The sequence below is a fragment of the Kogia breviceps genome, chromosome 10 (assembly GCF_026419965.1).
Source record: "Kogia breviceps isolate mKogBre1 chromosome 10, mKogBre1 haplotype 1, whole genome shotgun sequence".
In the NCBI taxonomy this organism is placed as follows: domain Eukaryota; kingdom Metazoa; phylum Chordata; class Mammalia; order Artiodactyla; family Physeteridae; genus Kogia; species Kogia breviceps.
Window position 1 is genome coordinate 48,472,213 of NC_081319.1, and position 17,910 is coordinate 48,490,122.

The window sequence follows — 17,910 nt, forward strand, 5'->3', positions numbered from 1 at the left end:
TTGCAGAGCACAGGCTCTGGACGCGCAGGCTCAGCAGCCATGGCTGCTGCTCCGCGGCATGTGGGATCTTCCCGGACCAGGGCACGAACCCGTGTCCCCTGCATCGGCAGGCGGACTCTCAACCACTGCGCCACCAGGGAAGTCCCCAGATAACAATTCTTGTTATCTGTACGCAGGGACTGAATAGATATAATTAGCCAGAAATACTTGAACTATAAAATGTTACACAGGTTTTCAAATTTCATTTTATTTAAAAAAATAATAATTTTTAATTTTAAAAAGTTATTTTATAAAAGCTTTCAGGCTTCCCTGGTGGCACAGTGGTTGAGAATCTGCCTGCCGCTGCAGGGGACAGGGGTTCGTGCCCTAGTCCAGGAAGATCACACATGCCGCGGAGCGGCTGGGCCCATGAGCTATGGCTGCTGAGTGTGTGCATCTGGAACCTGTGCTCCGCAACGGGAGAAGCCACAACAGTGAGAGGCCCACATACCGCAAAAAAAACAAAAAAAAACAAAAAAAACTTTTAATAATTTGAGAAAATAGTCAAGATATAACATAAAGCAAACAAAAAAGAAACAGACAAAATTATACATACAGTTTTGTTTCAAATATCTGTAAGCATATAAAAGAAACTGGAAAATAATATTCCAAAATGTTATCAGTGATTGCAGTGACTGACTCCCATAGGAAATTAGGAATTTTTCCTGTTTCTGGAGTTTCCAATTTGACTAAAATATTTGTTACTTTTAAATGCTTACTAGCTGTGTAACCACTATGTACTGGAACTAGTAATACAAAGGACCCTGCTAACACTCAGAGATTATGATTAACTGTGCAAAAGAATGGGGAATAGCCTCAATGAAATGATACAGCACAACTATCACTGCACTTATGCAAAAGAGAAGAGTGCTGTCTTCTACATACCTGTGAATCTGTCCATTTTTATGCAAGTATTCCAACCCCTCCAGCACTTCTCTGAGTATTGTAGCAATGGTAGCTTCATCTAGGACTCCGCTTTTATGTTCCCCCTTTGCCACAATGTGCTTAATAATATCCAGAACAGAACCTGAAAAGAGAAGACACAGTTTTCCATAATTTTTTAACTCATTAAATATAATTCAGAGCCTTTTTTTTTTTTTTTTTTTTGCGGTACACGGGCCTCTCACTGTTGTGGCCTCTCTCGTTGCGGAGCACAGGCTCCAGACGTGCAGACTCAGCAGCCATCGCTCACAGGCCTAGCTGCTCCGCGGCATGTGGGATCTTCCCGGACCAGGGCACGAACCCGTGTCCCCTGAATCGGCAGGGGGACTCTCAACCACTGTGCCACCAGGGAAGTCTTAGAGCCATTTTTAAATCAAAACACATGTAAACCTTTTCATAAACTTAGCTGTGTAGGAAAGAAAGGAAAAAATAGTAAATATAAGGAAATACAGAAGTTTAAAGGTAATAATTTATTCTCGATTCCACTCTAAAACAGAAAGCAGCCTGCTAATATCCAAATAGTAGTGTTACACCAGCATCTTCTTTAGACTTCTAATGAGAATCTGAAAAAGGTAATAGAGGATTTTTAGTCACCTCTGAAGAATCCCTAGGTAAACCATGCCCATCAATAACACTTTAGTATAAAATATAACAAACCAATCTAGGCTTCCAACATCAGATTAGAGTATGCAACATTGTATAAATAAAGATATAAAACACAATTGAAAAGCAGGTCAAATTACAGAAGAAAACTTGGAAAGTAAATATCACATGTGTATGCAAACTAATTTAAGGGTTAAAATTATGTTTCAGGTTAATAAGTAATAGAAATAAAACAGGTAAGGCAAAGAAAAATATGAAAAGAATAAAAATGGCAGTTCTTTTAAACTAACAGCCCAGATGTATTATTAATTCCATTCTTCCCAGGATGGGAAATAATGCTCCTCCTAAAAATCAGAGAGAGGGAGGGAAAAGACACCCATACAGTAATTAAAGTCACAGAATGCTGTCTACCATAACTGATGATTATTAAAAAAAAGTTTGCTAGAGATCGGTAAGATTTCTGGCAGTACAATGGCCCATAAAGATCACAGAACCAAAGCAAAACAATCTCCAATATTAAAAACTGTGCCAAGAAATCTGAAACATAACATAAACTGCACTGAAAAAACTGGATGCCCATTTCTTGGCAAATGCTTCTGTTGAAAACATGCCCTGGTGGATGCTTTTTATTGCACACACTTAAAAAGAAAAAAATGTACTTCCAAATAGATGGAAAGAAGTGGTCTAGATGGAATCCTCGAAAACATTAGAGAATTGAACATGTGTTTAAGCTCCCATTTGAAATCCACTAACTTGATAAGCTTGATAACAAGGGCATAAACCCAGAATAAAAAAGAAAGCAAGAAAGAAGATAACAAAAGAGGTATAGCACTAATTTTCTGGAAGAGAGAAAGCAGAAAAAGTAACTGATTATGCAGAGTGGAAAAATCTGTAACTTCAGTGCCTGCACAGGAGGTATATCAATTAGTAAAAAGTCGATTCCCTACCCTAGAGCTCCAGAAAGGCTCAGAATACAAACAGCAAAGACCACATACGGGAAAGTGAGGGGGGACTGAAGGAAAGGGCTGAACACAGGAAAACTGGTTGAAAGTTCATATAAGGCAGAATACAATTCCCAGATCCCTCCTCCCCACCCTGGAAGCCAGGCGACGACCACTCCCCACCTCCAGCAGGAGACAGTCAGTTTACTCTCTGTAGACAAAGAACCAGGGAGGCTTCAGATGCTAGGTAACTTTTTCTAACACTTTCCCCTCTTTATTGCTGGGATTGACAAGACTGACTCACAGAGAGGGGGCCTAAGGAAGACGTTTTGTTCTGTTTAGTTTAACCAATCACACATCAACTCCCAAAAAGCAAAGTGACTATACCAACAGGCATGTATTTCATTCTTTTGAGAAATCCAGGCCATATGAGAACTGCTCAGTAAGAAGACATATGTATAAATGCCAACTGAGTTAAATGTTTGTAATATAAAGAATATCTAAAATAAGGAACGCAAAGGGAGTAACCCCTACTAGGAATTAAAAACAATTTATTCATTCAACAATTAAGTCATATTATATGTGATCTAGAACTAGGTGCCACAGAATATGTCAAGAAACGTGTGACTGATGACTTTCAGGGAACTTCTAATCTGGAAGATCAAAGAAATGGAGTAACAAAGACCCTAGGGTACCCCAAAGGTATTAGATCTGTAGTTTTAAAGAGTTTGAAGCAGGAACTCCTTTTCAAAGTCTTAGAAAATTTTAATTGATTTCACATCATCCAATGATCAACAGGGAAATTAAAAAAGCAGTGCACACCCCCAGACAATGTCCAGAACAGATATACCCAACAACGCTGGATAAGAAGCCCCTTCTTCCCTGGGATAACTTGTCTTTTCCGTTTTAGTCTCCCTCCCAACAATATGATTTTTATAGGTGTAGGGATGATCATGCCACTAAGACCTTCCTCCTTAACTGACAAATATTGGTCCTGGAAGGTCCCCCCTTCTTTTCCATATGATTTCCTTAGCATCTTGCAGCATCTAACATGATGATGGTGCCTATAATCCTCCCTCCTCAAACATTCAAAGTACATAGAATTCTTTACATCAACTCAAAGAAAGATAAAAGTAAAATATTCTAAGCAATAGAAAACTGCAGATTTATCACTGGATGATTCAAATTAATATCTAAAGAAAATAAGTAATAATGAGGGAAGGCTATATCAGCATATATAATATTATGTCCTTAGGCACAATCTGGAAGAAATATTCTACAGGGATAATCTGTTCTTGAACTTTAATGCATGAAATTACTTGGCAAACTGGTTAGAAATGCAGATTCCCAGACCTTATAGACTGTCATTCAAGAGATCTGAGGTAGGGTCCAAGAAGTTGCATTTTAACAACCTAGGCTACTCGATGAACACTGTCCACTGAAATCCAAGAATTTCTTAGAGTAAAAGCAAGTAAATTAAATAATGGAAAATGAGGGGTTTGGTACAAATTTCATAACAAAGCAAAAAATTAAAATGTAGGTAGATTATCTATTCCCCCAAACCATTTCATGTCTGCCTTCATAGTCTATGGCACAGAACATTTAAAAAACAATGCAAAACTTTAACTGTCCAAGAAAATCATTACTAAATATTAAAAAAAAGTTGAAAAAGTGGTGAAGCAGATGCTGGTTAATGACCCTTGTTAAATCTGATACTTGTAGCTCAATCAAATTAATTACTCAGTCAACATGTTCATTTGCAGTTTATTTTTATGAAAAAACACTCTTGAGTCCAAAATTAACTCACCCATTTTAGTTAGGTATTTTTACCAAGAAGTTTTAACCAATCTTTAGCCACTGGGTGTTGCTTATGCCTTCCTAAGCCATATAAGTTTTCAAAGGGGCCAAAATTTGCTTAGTCTGAGTATTCCATTTCAGATTAACAGAAATACCCTCTACTGTTGGTTGACTATCAAAGCTGGTCACTCTTAATAACAGGTATTTTTTACCTGGGTCCTGCTCAGGGTCAAGGAAGTCCCATACCTATTATCTCTTAGAAGATGACAAAGCATCCTTACCACAAAATAATTCCCTAACACAGTGAATTAAATTAGATTTCTGCATTTCCATAGTTCGTCCCTTTCAGTCCTACAGGTACTTCTTCATCTTTTTTTTTTTAAGACTTAACTTTTTCTTTTCATAAATTTATTTTATTTATTTATTTTTGGCTGCATCGGGTCTTTGTTGCTGCACATGGGCTTTCTCTAGTTGTGGCGAGCAGAGGCTACTCCTCGTTGCAGTGCGCGGGCTCCTCATTGCAGTGGCTTCTCTTGTTGCAGAGCATGGGCTATAGGCGTGCGGGCTTCAGTAGTTGTGGTGCACAGGCTTAGTTGCTCCAAGGCATGTGGGATCTTCCCTGACCAGGGCTCGAACCGGTGTCCCCTGCGTTGGCAGGCAGATTTTTAACCACTGTGCCACCAGGGAAGCCCCCCTTCCTTTTTAAAAATATTTGTTAGGAACGACTTTTTTCATATAAATTTATTTATTTTTGGCTGCATTGGGTCTTCATTGCTGCACGTGGGCTTTCTCTATTTGTGGCGAGCAGGGGCTACTCTTTGTTGTGGTGCGCAGGCTTCTCATTGCGGTGGCTTCTCTTGTTGCAGAACATGGGCTCTAAGCGCACAGGCTTCAGTAGTTGTGGCACGCATGCTCAGTGTTGGGGCTCGCGGGTTCTAGAGCATAGGCTCTGTAGCTGTGGCACACGGGCTTAGTTGCTCCGCAGGATGTAGGATCTTCCCGGACCAGGGCTCAAACCTATGTCCCCTGCATTGGCAGGCAGGTTCTTAACCACTGTGGCACCAGGGAAGTCCCTTCATCTTTTCCTTTCAGAAGCTTTTTTTTTTTTTTTTTTTCCCCAAAGAAATTAACTTTTATTTGAAAGGAGACTACCCTTTCCCTCACTATTTCTAAGGACTCTATACAATAGCCTGCTTAAACCATTTTCCCAATACCAAAATTTCTAACAGCAAAGCATACAACTGCTCTAAATAATAAATAATAAGGCCTGTCCTGCACTGATTAAACTTCAATAATTTCAACACAAAGGGCTTCCCTGGTGGCGCAGTGGTTGAGAATCCGCCTGCCGATGCAGGGGACACGGGTTCGTGCCCCTGTCCGGGAAGATCCCACATGCCGCGGAGCGGCTGGGCCCGTGAGCCATGGCCGCTGAGCCTGTGCGTCCAGAGCCTGCGCTCCGCAATGGGAGAGGCCACAACAGTGAGAGGCCCGCGTACCACAAAAAAATAAATAAATAAATAAAAATAAAAATAAAAAAATAAAAAAAATTTCAACACAAAAATCACACTTAACATTTTTAAGTTTTAACAAATGTATTTTAAATACAACATATTTTGTAGGAGTCCACAAGGTTTTTATCTCTAAAAAATGACATAATTTTTAGGGTTCAAAAATTCCATTCTTCAAAAGAAATGACCAAGTATTTCTTCTATAGCTTCAAACTTTCTACACTCAACTATTTGATTGCTCCATGCCACCCCAGACAAACCTGACATGACTGAACTACTTTATGTTACTAACTTCCCCAAAAGAAAGTTTAAAAAGGAGTCTGTAGTAAATGCAGCTCTCTAACACAATGTCTAATACAATATCTAACACCAAAGAAGCTTTAAAAAGAGCATTTCTTTCCTCATTTGATTAGGCAGAAGTTAATTTTCTGTAAAAGCAAAAAACAAAAAATCATTTACAAAAGCATAACACTGGGGTTTCCTTTTTTACTCAAGATGTTTAACTACCCAAAATGACAACAATTACATCTTTAAGAATATAATAAAAGGGGTAGAAAACAGCAATACAATTGACAAAGTGTAGATGCTAAATAAACCAAAGATTTTTTTAAGGGTTCTTTTTAAGGAGTAGGAAGGATCAGAAGCTTGGGGAAATCCAGAATTAAACAAAAAAAAAGAGAAAGAGAAAAAGATGTCCTCAACTGCAATACTCTGTTTATCAATAACGTCTTGGGCTGTAGGAACGAGATCTTTTTTTTTTTTTTTTTTTTTTCGGTACGTGGGCCTCTCACTGTGTGGCCTCTCCCGTTGCGGAGCGCAGGCTCCGGACGCGCAGGCTCAGCGGCCATGGCTCACGGGCCTAGCCGCTCCGCGGTATGTGGGATCTTCCCGGACCGGGGCACGAACCCCTGTCCCCTGCAGCGGCGGGCGGACTCTCAACCACTGCGCCACCAGGGAAGCCCACGAACGAGATCTTGATCGTGATCTGTATCTACTATAGTAAGGAGAAGGTGATCTTCTTCTGTACCGGTAATCATAGTCTTCATATCTGCCGTACCCATGATCATATCCTCTATCACGGTAAGAAACTCGACATCTGCCACCTCCTCCACCTCCACCACTATGAGTTGGTCTGCCCATGTATATGTCTGGTGTAAGTGTGTGCGCTCTCTTGGTGATAGAATAATCTACACGAATTCTTCTACTGTCCAGCTCCATTCCATTTGCCCTTTCCATAGCCTCCTTTGACTCACCTATTCTCTCGAAATAAACAAAAGCAAACCCTTGTGATCGTCCAGTTCGCTGGTCATAAACCACATTGACACCACTCAATGGTCCACATCGAGAAAATACTCCGCAAAGATCTCTCTCCGTTGTGTACAAACTGAGGCCAAACACTCCTAGACAAGTGTTGGGATCTGGATTTGCCCTGCTGCCTGTATGTCTTCTCTGGTTAGAAACTGGAGAATGACTTCGGCCCCTTCGACGCTGGTATTCTGGTGTATAAGACCTACTTCGAGGTCATCTTGTATGAGAGTGAGAATGGGATCTGGATCAAGTGTAACGTCTATGAGAATGCCTCCTTGACCTCGACCTGGATTTTGATCGTGATCGAGAATGGGATTCAAAGTGTTTGGAAACTCTTGATGGACTATGAGTTCCTGACCTGCTCTCCAATTTTACATGAGCAGGAGTTCCCGCTGGAGATTTTGACTGAGAGCAAGACTCTCTGCCCTCAAAGTTGTTCTCCTCTACATCACTCATGTTGGCCAGGCACCAGAACTAAATAAGAGACAAGTCTCAGCTTGAGGGCCGATGGCCTAATCAACCAGCTGACTGGACCGTGGGTAGGAGGAAAGAGTCGGCAACAACAGCCGCTCCACTCTACTCCCACTCGGTCGCAGGCTCCAGCAAAATCTTCAGAAGCTTTCTTAATTACTTTGATTTCTAAAAATCTTATATTGCAGTTTGGTGCTAATAAATGGTAGAAACAGCTATTTAGATAGAAAGTGATTCTAATTTCTAAAGATTAACTTTCTATACTAATAAATTCCAACACTCAAAATCAGAGTTCTAATTATTTAATTAACAAAAGATAAGAATATTATAGTCATAAGGGAGCATTATAAAATAATTATAATATTGACACACTTAAACTTATTTTGACCATGTTGTCCACTTGGTCGATGGGCTTAAGACTGCCAGGTGCAATTCATTTTACATTTAATTAGCTTATTAAATTCTATATCAGTACAATGTTGCTACATCAAAAATATTATTTTGATTTAAATATTTTGGCTAAGGAAGTGAATATAAAAGAATGTAGCCTAAACATACTTCTATTAACTCTGGCTATTTATATTTTAAAATTAATCAAATGGAGCCCCTGCTTCTCAATGGTCCCCTCCTCTCACTCTCTCTGCTCCAGCTGTGATCCCCCATCAGTTACCAGGACACACCACACTGCTCCATCCTGCCTCCAGTCACTCTCAGTACAGTGTTCCTTCTATCTCTGGATTCCTTCTCCCATTCTTCCCGATACCATCTCCACCTCCCATTTCACCTGGCTAATTATTACCTATTCTTCAGGTCTCCTGAAGAACGTCACCTCCTGAAGGCAGTCTCAGTCTATCTTGCCACAGCCATTCTCCCTCAATAAAGTTAGGTTCTCTTGGTACTTACTCCCATGATACCTGATACTTCTTCATGGCACTCTACACCCTTATAATTACTTAATTATAACTTTTACTTATTAGCTATAAGGCACATAATAGCAAGGAACTGATGGTTTGATTCACCAGTGTATTGGTAATCAATAAGCATTTGATGAAAGGCTTTTTAATTGAGCTATCTTGACAGTTTCCTCCTATTTAAAAAAAAAATTTTAAAGTTGTGCTTAGTTCTATCTTTTGTTTTCTAAATATTGCTTAATGTATCTCTTCAATCTGAATATGTATTTACTTTATAACTACAAAAGATTACATTTTCTTAAAAAAGATGTAAAATTTTTAATATTTTAAAAGTAAACATTTAGATATAAGATTATGTTGACTCATAAAATTATAAGTAATTATAAAAAGAATTAATGCCTGGAATATATTTGAAAATTATCATCATCCAGGAAATCTGCTGAGTGCTATGCTAGAAAAATTGGCAACATCCCGGGAAACTTAAGACCAGGAGGAACAAAGAGGTACACTGAAAAGACATCCCACTCAGCTACATATCCTGCCCTTTCTGTGATCAGGACCTATACTTACTGAGAGAGGAATGGGGATTCTTTAAAAAAAAATTTTTTTTTAAGGCACTCTGCTTAGGAGTAGCAGAAAGGATGGGCTGGCATAGCTATAGATAACAGAATTATGCAGACAACTTATTCCTATTCATCAGAGGACTTTTTAGCAAAACATTAAAAACTTTGTATTACTCATTTTTATAAATTACATATAAAGAAAATTATGCTGTAGGTGATCAAAAACGAAAGATATAGTATTACCTAATATTTCCATATCTGTCCATACTGAAAGAACCATGCTTGACCACCATCTTGAAAGGTGGTTGGTGTTAGCAAGGCTTCCAATCATATGAACAGGGCCTTTAAGAAATTAATCCAGTTTCTCCAGTGTGTCACTAATGGGATTGAAACAAAAAGGTGATTCTGGCTACACTGAAAAGCATAAAATAACAAGGGATTACTATTATTAATGATTAAAATTTCTTATGCACCTATTACATGTCAGCATAGTGGGGGATGCTTTGCATAGTCATCTCACTTACTCCTCCCCAATACCCTGAAATGCAGAAAGGCATCCCCATTTAATAGACAAGAAAATAGTTTCAAAGAATTGAAAAAGTTTGCCCAGTGACACAACTGCTAAGTAGAAAACCTGGAATTTAATTCTAAAGCCTATGACTTTCCTTTAAAGCCTCTCTGGGTAAGTAAGGTGTTCAATGAGTAATGGTGTTGACATGGCAAATAAATATGGATTCTCTTTTGTGTAACCCTACAATCCAAAGTGGAAAATCATGCTCCCACATGAAATATATATGCAAACAAACTGCACAGTGATGGGAAAGTCAGGCAGCTCCATCACTCACTTGTCCTCTCCATCTTGCCACATCATTCAAATCCATGCCATAACAAAATGTCTAATTTACTACATGGCATGGGTCTTTCAGTAACCATAACAAAAGCTTCAGTCTATACATACCAAGGGTCCACTGTTTGCAATCAGCAATACTTACATTTTATTCTAAGGACTAAAGCAGAAATAATTATAAACATAATAGTGCAGGATAAAGTACGTAATTAATTATGCTAATATGGGGGAACCAAGATTTTCTGTGTAAGAGTAAAGAGATTCAAATACAATTTTATAGTTTTAAACGTCTGTAATACTTGAACTGTCAAATCATGACTTATTTTTAATATGCTACAATATATTTCCAAGCTCTTTCAACTAGAAACAATGACAAAGTAGCATCAATGAGCATCCCAAGAAACCAAGTAATACTTTCTAAATACCACTCTCCATAAAAAGGATCAGGGCTCCTTAGAATATTTGCTGATTCTGAGAAAAGCAATATAAATGTGAACCTTTAACCTGAACTAAAGATCAAGGAAGTTATCAAAGACTGATGGATTCATGTCAAAAGGACACAACAGTAAGCTTGAAGGGACTCCCATTGACAAAATTTTGGATAACCTGAGCATCAAAAGAATAGAGTATAGCTGACTGAAAGACACTGAATATATAAAAATCCTTTAGTCTATATAGTAATACTCCAAAAAATGAAAGCATTACTCAATGGGAAAAAGGAAAAAAAAAAAATCACTGGCAGTGATTATTAAACTAACTCTTTACTCTGAAAATTGGTCCTTAAAAAAACACATTTATCCTGCCTTTTCAGTAGGAACTACAGTATAGGCTAATCAAAAAGCCCCAGTTTATAAGGGAAAGTTCCTTTACAGAGAAGAATGCCAGTTTATAACTGTAGAAAAAAAAAAAAAAAGGGGGGGGGGCGCAATAGGAAAAATTACCATTCTGCAACCCCTGACAAACTAATTGAGAAAAGCAACGATTGTTTTTGTTGTTGTTGTTTTGTTTTGTTTTTTGTGGTACACAGGCCTCTCACTGCTGTGGCCTCTTTCATTGTGGAGCACAGGCTCTGGACGTGCAGGCTCAGCGGCCACGGCTCACGGGCCCAGCCGCTCTGCGGCATGTGGGATCTTCCCGGACCAGGGCACGAACCCGCGTCCCCTGCATCAGCAGGCGGACTCTCAACCACTGCGCCACCAGGGAAGCCCAAGGATTGTTAATGGATGCTAAAAATCATTAGACAAAAGACTGGGGAACTGGATAGTCACAGTGCCAAAGTATCATCCCACAGATTACTTGCTTGCTGCAAAGGGAAATAAAGCTTACTTTTCCATGGAGAGGCCTGGCTGTCATAATCTTAAGCAATCAAAATTAATATCACGATTAAAGATACAACCAGATAGCAAATACTACTTCCTGATGTGATGCAATATGAAGTACATAGCATCACCTACAAAATATTCTGTCCAAACAACACTTTAGGTCTTGTTTTAATTTGTAGGAAACAGAGGAATATAAATCAGGTTAAACATCACCAGGAAGAAATAACTAGTTAAATCCAGAATGTGGAGTAACTGCGTGCTGCTAGTGCTGCTCAAGGCTCCAGATCACAGGGCCAGGAGCAACATCTCTGCATACGGCCCCGCTGAGCCAAGGTGTCATGTGCAGAGTTTCTGCACGCAGCCCGCCAAGCTCAAGTATCAGATGCAGCCATTTCATGCTAGGAACTCTTCTCTGAATTGCCAGGAAGAAGGCCACTGCACACAGTACCCTATGAGCAAGTGAAACTAGACTAAGCAGAAAGGAAAAAAGATGAAATGTGGATCCTCTAGCAACAGGAATAATGGAAGATTTCCCTAAATCTGCCCTCAAGCTTTTCCTTGATTGATCTGTGAGTAAGGAACACTTCAAAACTAAATAGTGTGAAGAGAGAAACCTTCAAGATGGCGGAGGATTAAGATGTGGAGATCACCTTCTTCCCCACAAATACATCAAAATTACATCTATGTGTGGAACAACTCCTACAGAACACCAACTGAATGCTGGCAGAGGACCTCAGACTTCCCAAAAGCCGTGTGGCTGACAGGGTCTTGGTGGTCCAGCTGGCTGTCAGGCCTGAGCCTCTGAGGTGGGAGAGCCGAGTTCAGGACATTGGTCCACAAGAGACCTCCCAGCCCCACATAATATCAATTGGTGAGAGCTCTCCCAGAGATCTCCATCTCAACGCTAAGACCGAGCTCCACTCAACGACCAGCAAGCTCCAGTGCTGGACACCCCATGACAAACAACTAGCATGACAGGAACACAACCCCACCCATTAGCAGAGAGGCTGCCTAAAATTATAATAAGGTCACAGACACCACAAAACACAGTACCAGATGTGGTCCTGCCCACCAGAAAGACAAGATCCAGCTTCATCCACCAGAACACAGAAGCCTACACAACCCTAGGCTGCAAAAAGGAGACCTCAAACACAGTAAGTTAAGCAAAATGAGAAGACAGAGAAATATGCAGCAGATGAAGGAGGAAGGTAAACTAAACAAATGAAGAGGAAATAGGCAGTTGACCTGAAAAAGAATTCAGAGTAATGATTGTAAAGATGATCTAAAATCTTGGAAATAGAATGGAGAAAATACAAGAAACATTTAATAAGGAACTAGAAGAACTAAAGAGCAAATAAACAATGATGAACAACACAATAAATGAAATAAAAAATTCTCTAGAAGGAATTAATAGAAGAATAACTGAGGTAGAAGAACGGATAAGTGACTTGGAAGATAAAATAGTGGAAATAACTACAACAGAGCAGAATAAAGAAAAAAGAATGAGGCTAATGGCGGACTCTGGGTGGGCTCACACCAAGGAGTACTTCCCAGAACTTCTGCTGCCAGTGTCCTTGTCCCCTCGGTGAGCCACCGCCACTGCCCGCCTCTGCAGGAGACCCTCCAACACTAGCAGACTGGAAATTCAGATGTGATAACTAGAGCTTCAGCAGCCATCTTGACCTTGAGAATGGATGCCACATGGTAAGAGGTGAAGTAGAAGATAAAAGAGACAGATCCAAGAGGCTATAAAGCTAAGGTGCTGTGAGTGATTTAAAAAAGTGAGTGGAGCCCATGAATTAACTGGAGAGATGGTGCATAGCATACACACATGAAACACAGGCTGGTAAGAACCAAGATAAGTAGAATCTGATGAGAGGACATCAGAGAGCCAGATTTATGGAGAAAGGCCATGTGAGGACACAGTGAGAAGGTTTGCAAGCCAAGAAGAAGAGTTCTCGCCATAAACCAGCCCCTGATGGTGACTTGATCTTAGACTTGTGGCCTCTAGAACTGATTCAGCAATAAGGCAGCTATCTGCAAGTCAAGAAGAAAGCCCTACCTGAAACTGAAGCAGCTGGAACCTTGATCTTGGACTTCTAGCTTCCAGAACTGTTGTTGCTGATGGCTTTGAGGGAAGAATGAAATTCTTATAAGAAAATAAGAAACCCGAGGGTACAGGAAGAATATTGATTAAAAATCAGAGATAAGGACAGCACTCTGAGATAATGCATCCTGGAAAATATCTGTGCTCTGGTTAGGACATTTATTTGGAATGAATTAAAGCTCTTGAAGACTCCATTATATTCTTTCTTTATCATGCATTTAAGAGATCTCTCAGTTCCTTTCAAGGTATTTATTATTTCTTGTTCTGAGTTTGATGTAAAATGTCACAAAACAACTCTACGAGAGTGTGGGCAGTCTCCATACTGTCAAAGAGAAGTGATCCTCATTTATGATGAAATAGTTATTTACTTTAGGCTTGTAAGCCCCTTTGTCATGTGCAATTTTCCATTCAATCGACACTTTAAACAAAAGAAATATAAATAGATGGAAACAGCAAAAAAAAGAAAAAAGAAGGAAGAGAATTGAGGAAAGTCACAGAGACCTCTGGGACAACATTAAACGCACCAACATTCAAATTATAGGGGTCCTAGAAGAAGAAGAGAAAAAGAAACGAACTGAGAAAATATTTGAAGAGATTATAGCTGATAACTTCCCTAATATGGGAAAGGAAATAGTTGATCAAGTCCAGGAAGCACAGAAAGTCCCATACAGGATAAATCCAAGGAGAAACACACCAAGACACATATTAATCAAACTATCAAAAATTAAATACAAAGAAAAAATACTGAAGCAGCAAGGGAAAAGCAACAAATAACATACAAGGGAATCCTCATAAGATTAACAGCTGATCTTTCAGCACAAACTCTGCAAGCCAGAAGGGAGTGGCAGGATATATTTAAAGTGATGAAAGGAGAAACTTACAACCAAGATTACTCTATCCAGCAAGGATCTCATTCAGATTCAATGGAGAAATTAAAATCTTTACAGACAAGCAAAAGCTAAGAGAATTCAGCACCACCAAACCTGCTTTACAACAAATGGTAAAGGAACTTCTCTAGGCAGGAAACACAAGAGAAGGAAAAGACTTACTGTAACAAACCCAAAACAATTAAAAAAATGGTAATAGGAACATACAAATCAGTAATTACCTTAAATATAAATGGATTAAATGCTCCAACCAAAAGACACAGACTGGCTGAATGGATACAAAAACAAGATCCGTATATATGCTGTCTACGAGAGACCCACTTCAGACCTAGGGACACATACAGACTGAAAGTGAGGGGATGGAAAAATATATTCCATGCAAATGGAAATCAAAAGAAAGCTAGAGAAGCAATTCTCATGTCAGACAAAACAGACTTTAAAATAAAGACTATTACAAGAGACAAAGAAGGACACTACATAATGATCAAGGGATCAATCCAAGAAGAAGATATAACAATTATAAATATTTATGCACCCAACATAGGAGCACCTCAATACATAAGGCAAATGATAACAGCCATAAAAGAGGAAATCCACAGTAACACAGTAATAGTAGGGGACTTTAACACCACACTTTCACCAATGGACAGATCAACCAAAATGAAAATAAATAAGGAAACACAAACTTTAAATGATACATAAAACAAGATGGATTTAATTGATATTTATAGGACATTCCATCCAAAAAGAACAGAATACACTTTCTTCTCAAGTGCTCATGGAACATTCTCCAAGATAGATCATATCTTGGGTCACAAATCAAGCCTTGGTAAATTTAAGAAAACTGAAATCGTATCAAGTATCTTCTCCAACCACAACGCTATGAGACTAGATATCAATTACAGGAAAAGAACTGTAAAAAATACAAACACATGACACTAAAAAATATGCTACTAAATAATCAAGAGATCAATGAAGAAATCAAAGAGGAAATCAAAAAATACCTAAAAACAAATGACAATGAAAACATGATGACCCAAAACCTATGGGATGTAGCAAAAGCAGTTCTAAGAGGGAAGTTTATAGCTATAAAAGCCTACCTCACGAAACAAGAAAAATCTCAAATAAACAACCTAACCTTACATATAAAGCAATTAGAGAAAGAAGAACAAGAAAACCCCAAAGTTAACAGAAGGAAAGAAATCATAAAGATCAGATCAGAAATAAATGAAAAAGAAATGAAGGAAACAATAGCAAAGATCAATAAAACTAAAAGCTGGTTCTTTGAGAAGATAAACGAAATTGATAAACTATTAGCCAGACTCATCAAGAAAAAAGGGGAGAAGACTCAAATCAACAGAATTAGAAATGAAAAAGGAGAAGTAACAACTGACACTGCAGAAATACAAAGGATCATGAGAGACTACTATAAGCAACTATAAGCCAATAAAATGGACAACCTAGAAGAAATGGACAAATTCTTAGAAAAGCACAACCTTCCGAGACTGAACCAGGAAGAAATAGAAAATCTGAACAGACCAATCACAAGCACTGAAATTGAAACTGTGATTAAAAATCTTCCAACAAACAAAAGCTCAGGACCAGATGGCTTCACAGGCAAATTCTATCAAACATTTAGAGAAGAGCTAACACTTATCCTTCTCAAACTCTTCCAAATTATAGCACAGGGAGGAACTCATTCAACCATCACCCTGATACCAAAACCAGACAAAGATGTCACAAAAAAAGAAAATTATAGGCCAATATCACTGATGAACATAGTTGTAAAAATCCTCAACAAAATACTAGCAAACAGAATCCAACAGCACATTAAAAGGATCATACACCATGATCAAGTGGGGTTTATTCCAGGAATGCAAGGATTCTTCAATATATGCAAATCAATCAATGTGATACACCATATTAACAAACTGAAGGAGAAAAACCATATGATAATCTCAATAGATGCAGAAAAAAGCTTTTGACAAAACTCAACACACATTTATGATAAAAACCTCCAGAAAGTAGGCATAGAGGGAATTTACCTCAACATAATAAAGGCCATATATGACAAACCCACAGCAAACATCATTCTCAATGGTGAAAAACTGAAACCATTTCCACTTAGATCAGGAACAAGACAAGGTTGCCCACTCTCACCACTATTATTCAACATAGTTTTGGAAGTTTTAGCCACAGCAGTCAGAGAAGAAAAACAAATAAAAGGAACCCAAATCGGAAAGAAGAAGTAAAACTGTCACTGTTTGCAGATTACAGGATACTGCACATAGAGAATCCTAAAGCTGCTACCAGAAAACTACTAGAGCTAATCAATGAATTTAGTAAAGTAGCAGGATACAAAATTAATGCACAGAAATCTCTTGCATTCCTATACACTAATGATGCAAAATCTGCAAGGGAAATTACCACTGCAACAAAAAGAATAAAATACCTAGGAATAAACCTACCTAAGGAGACAAAAGACCTGTATGCAGAAAACTATAAGACACTGATGAAAGAAGTTAAAGATGGTACAAACAGATGGAGAGATACACCATGTTCTTGGATTGGAAGAATCAACATTATGAAAATGACTACACTACCCAAAGCAATCTACAGGTTCAATACAATCCCTATCAAACTACCAGTGGCAGTTTTCACAGAACTAGAACAAAAAATTCAAAATTTGTATGGAAACACAAAAGACCCCAAATAGCTAAAGCAATCCTGAGAAAGAAAAACAGAGCTGGAGGAATCAGGCTTCCTGACTTCAGACTATATTACAAAGCTACAGTAATCAAGACAGTATGGTACTGGCACAAAAACAGAAATATGGATCAGTGGGACAGGATAGAAAGCCCAGAGATAAACCCACGCACATACGGTCACCTTATCTTTGATAAAGGAGGCAAGAATATACAATGGAGAAAAGACAGCCTCTTCAGTAAGTGGTGCTGGGAAAACTGGATGGCTTCATGTAAAACAATGAAATTATAATGCTCCTTAACACCATACACAAAAATAAACTCAAAATGGATTAAAGACCTAAATATAAGGTCAGACACTATCAAACTCTTAGAGGAAAACATAGGCAGAACACTCTATGACATAAGTCACAGAAAGATCCTTTTTGACCCATCTCCTAGAGAAATGGAAATAAAACAAAAATAAACAAATGGGACTAATGAAACTTAAAAGTTTTTGCACAGCAAAGGAAAACATAAACAAGACGAAAAGACGTCCCTCAGAATGGGAGAAAATATTTGCAAACAAAGTAACTGACAAAGGATTAATCTCCAAAATATACAAGCAGCTCACGCAGCTCAATATCAAAAAAACAAACAACCCAATCCAAAACTGGGCTGAAGACCTAAATAGACATTTCTCCAAATAAGATGTACAGGTTGCCAATAAACACATGAAAGGATGCTGAACATCATTAATCATTAGAGAAATGCAAATCAAAACTACAATGAGGTATCATCTCACACCAGTCAGAATGGCCATCATCAAAAAATATGCAAACAACAAATGCTGGAGAGGGTGTGGAGAAAAGAGAACCCTCCTACACTGTTGGTGGGAATGTAAATTGATACTGCCACTATGGAGAACAGTATGGAGGTTCCTTAAAAAACTAAAAACAGAACTACCATATGACCCAGCA

General features: G+C 38.6%; 1 protein-coding gene and 1 pseudogene across 1 annotated transcript in view; both read right to left on the minus strand.

Moving 5' to 3' along the window:
• OXSR1 (oxidative stress responsive kinase 1) overlaps positions 1 to 17,910 on the minus strand; it is a 103,087-nt gene that overhangs the window by 60,392 nt on the left and 24,785 nt on the right. The window contains exon 4 of the mRNA XM_059077371.2: positions 925 to 1,066. Within this exon, the coding sequence (XP_058933354.1) occupies positions 925 to 1,066 (142 nt within the window). The remainder of the gene's footprint in view (positions 1 to 924; positions 1,067 to 17,910) is intronic.
• Positions 6,549 to 7,594, minus strand: LOC131763587 (transformer-2 protein homolog alpha-like; annotated as a pseudogene).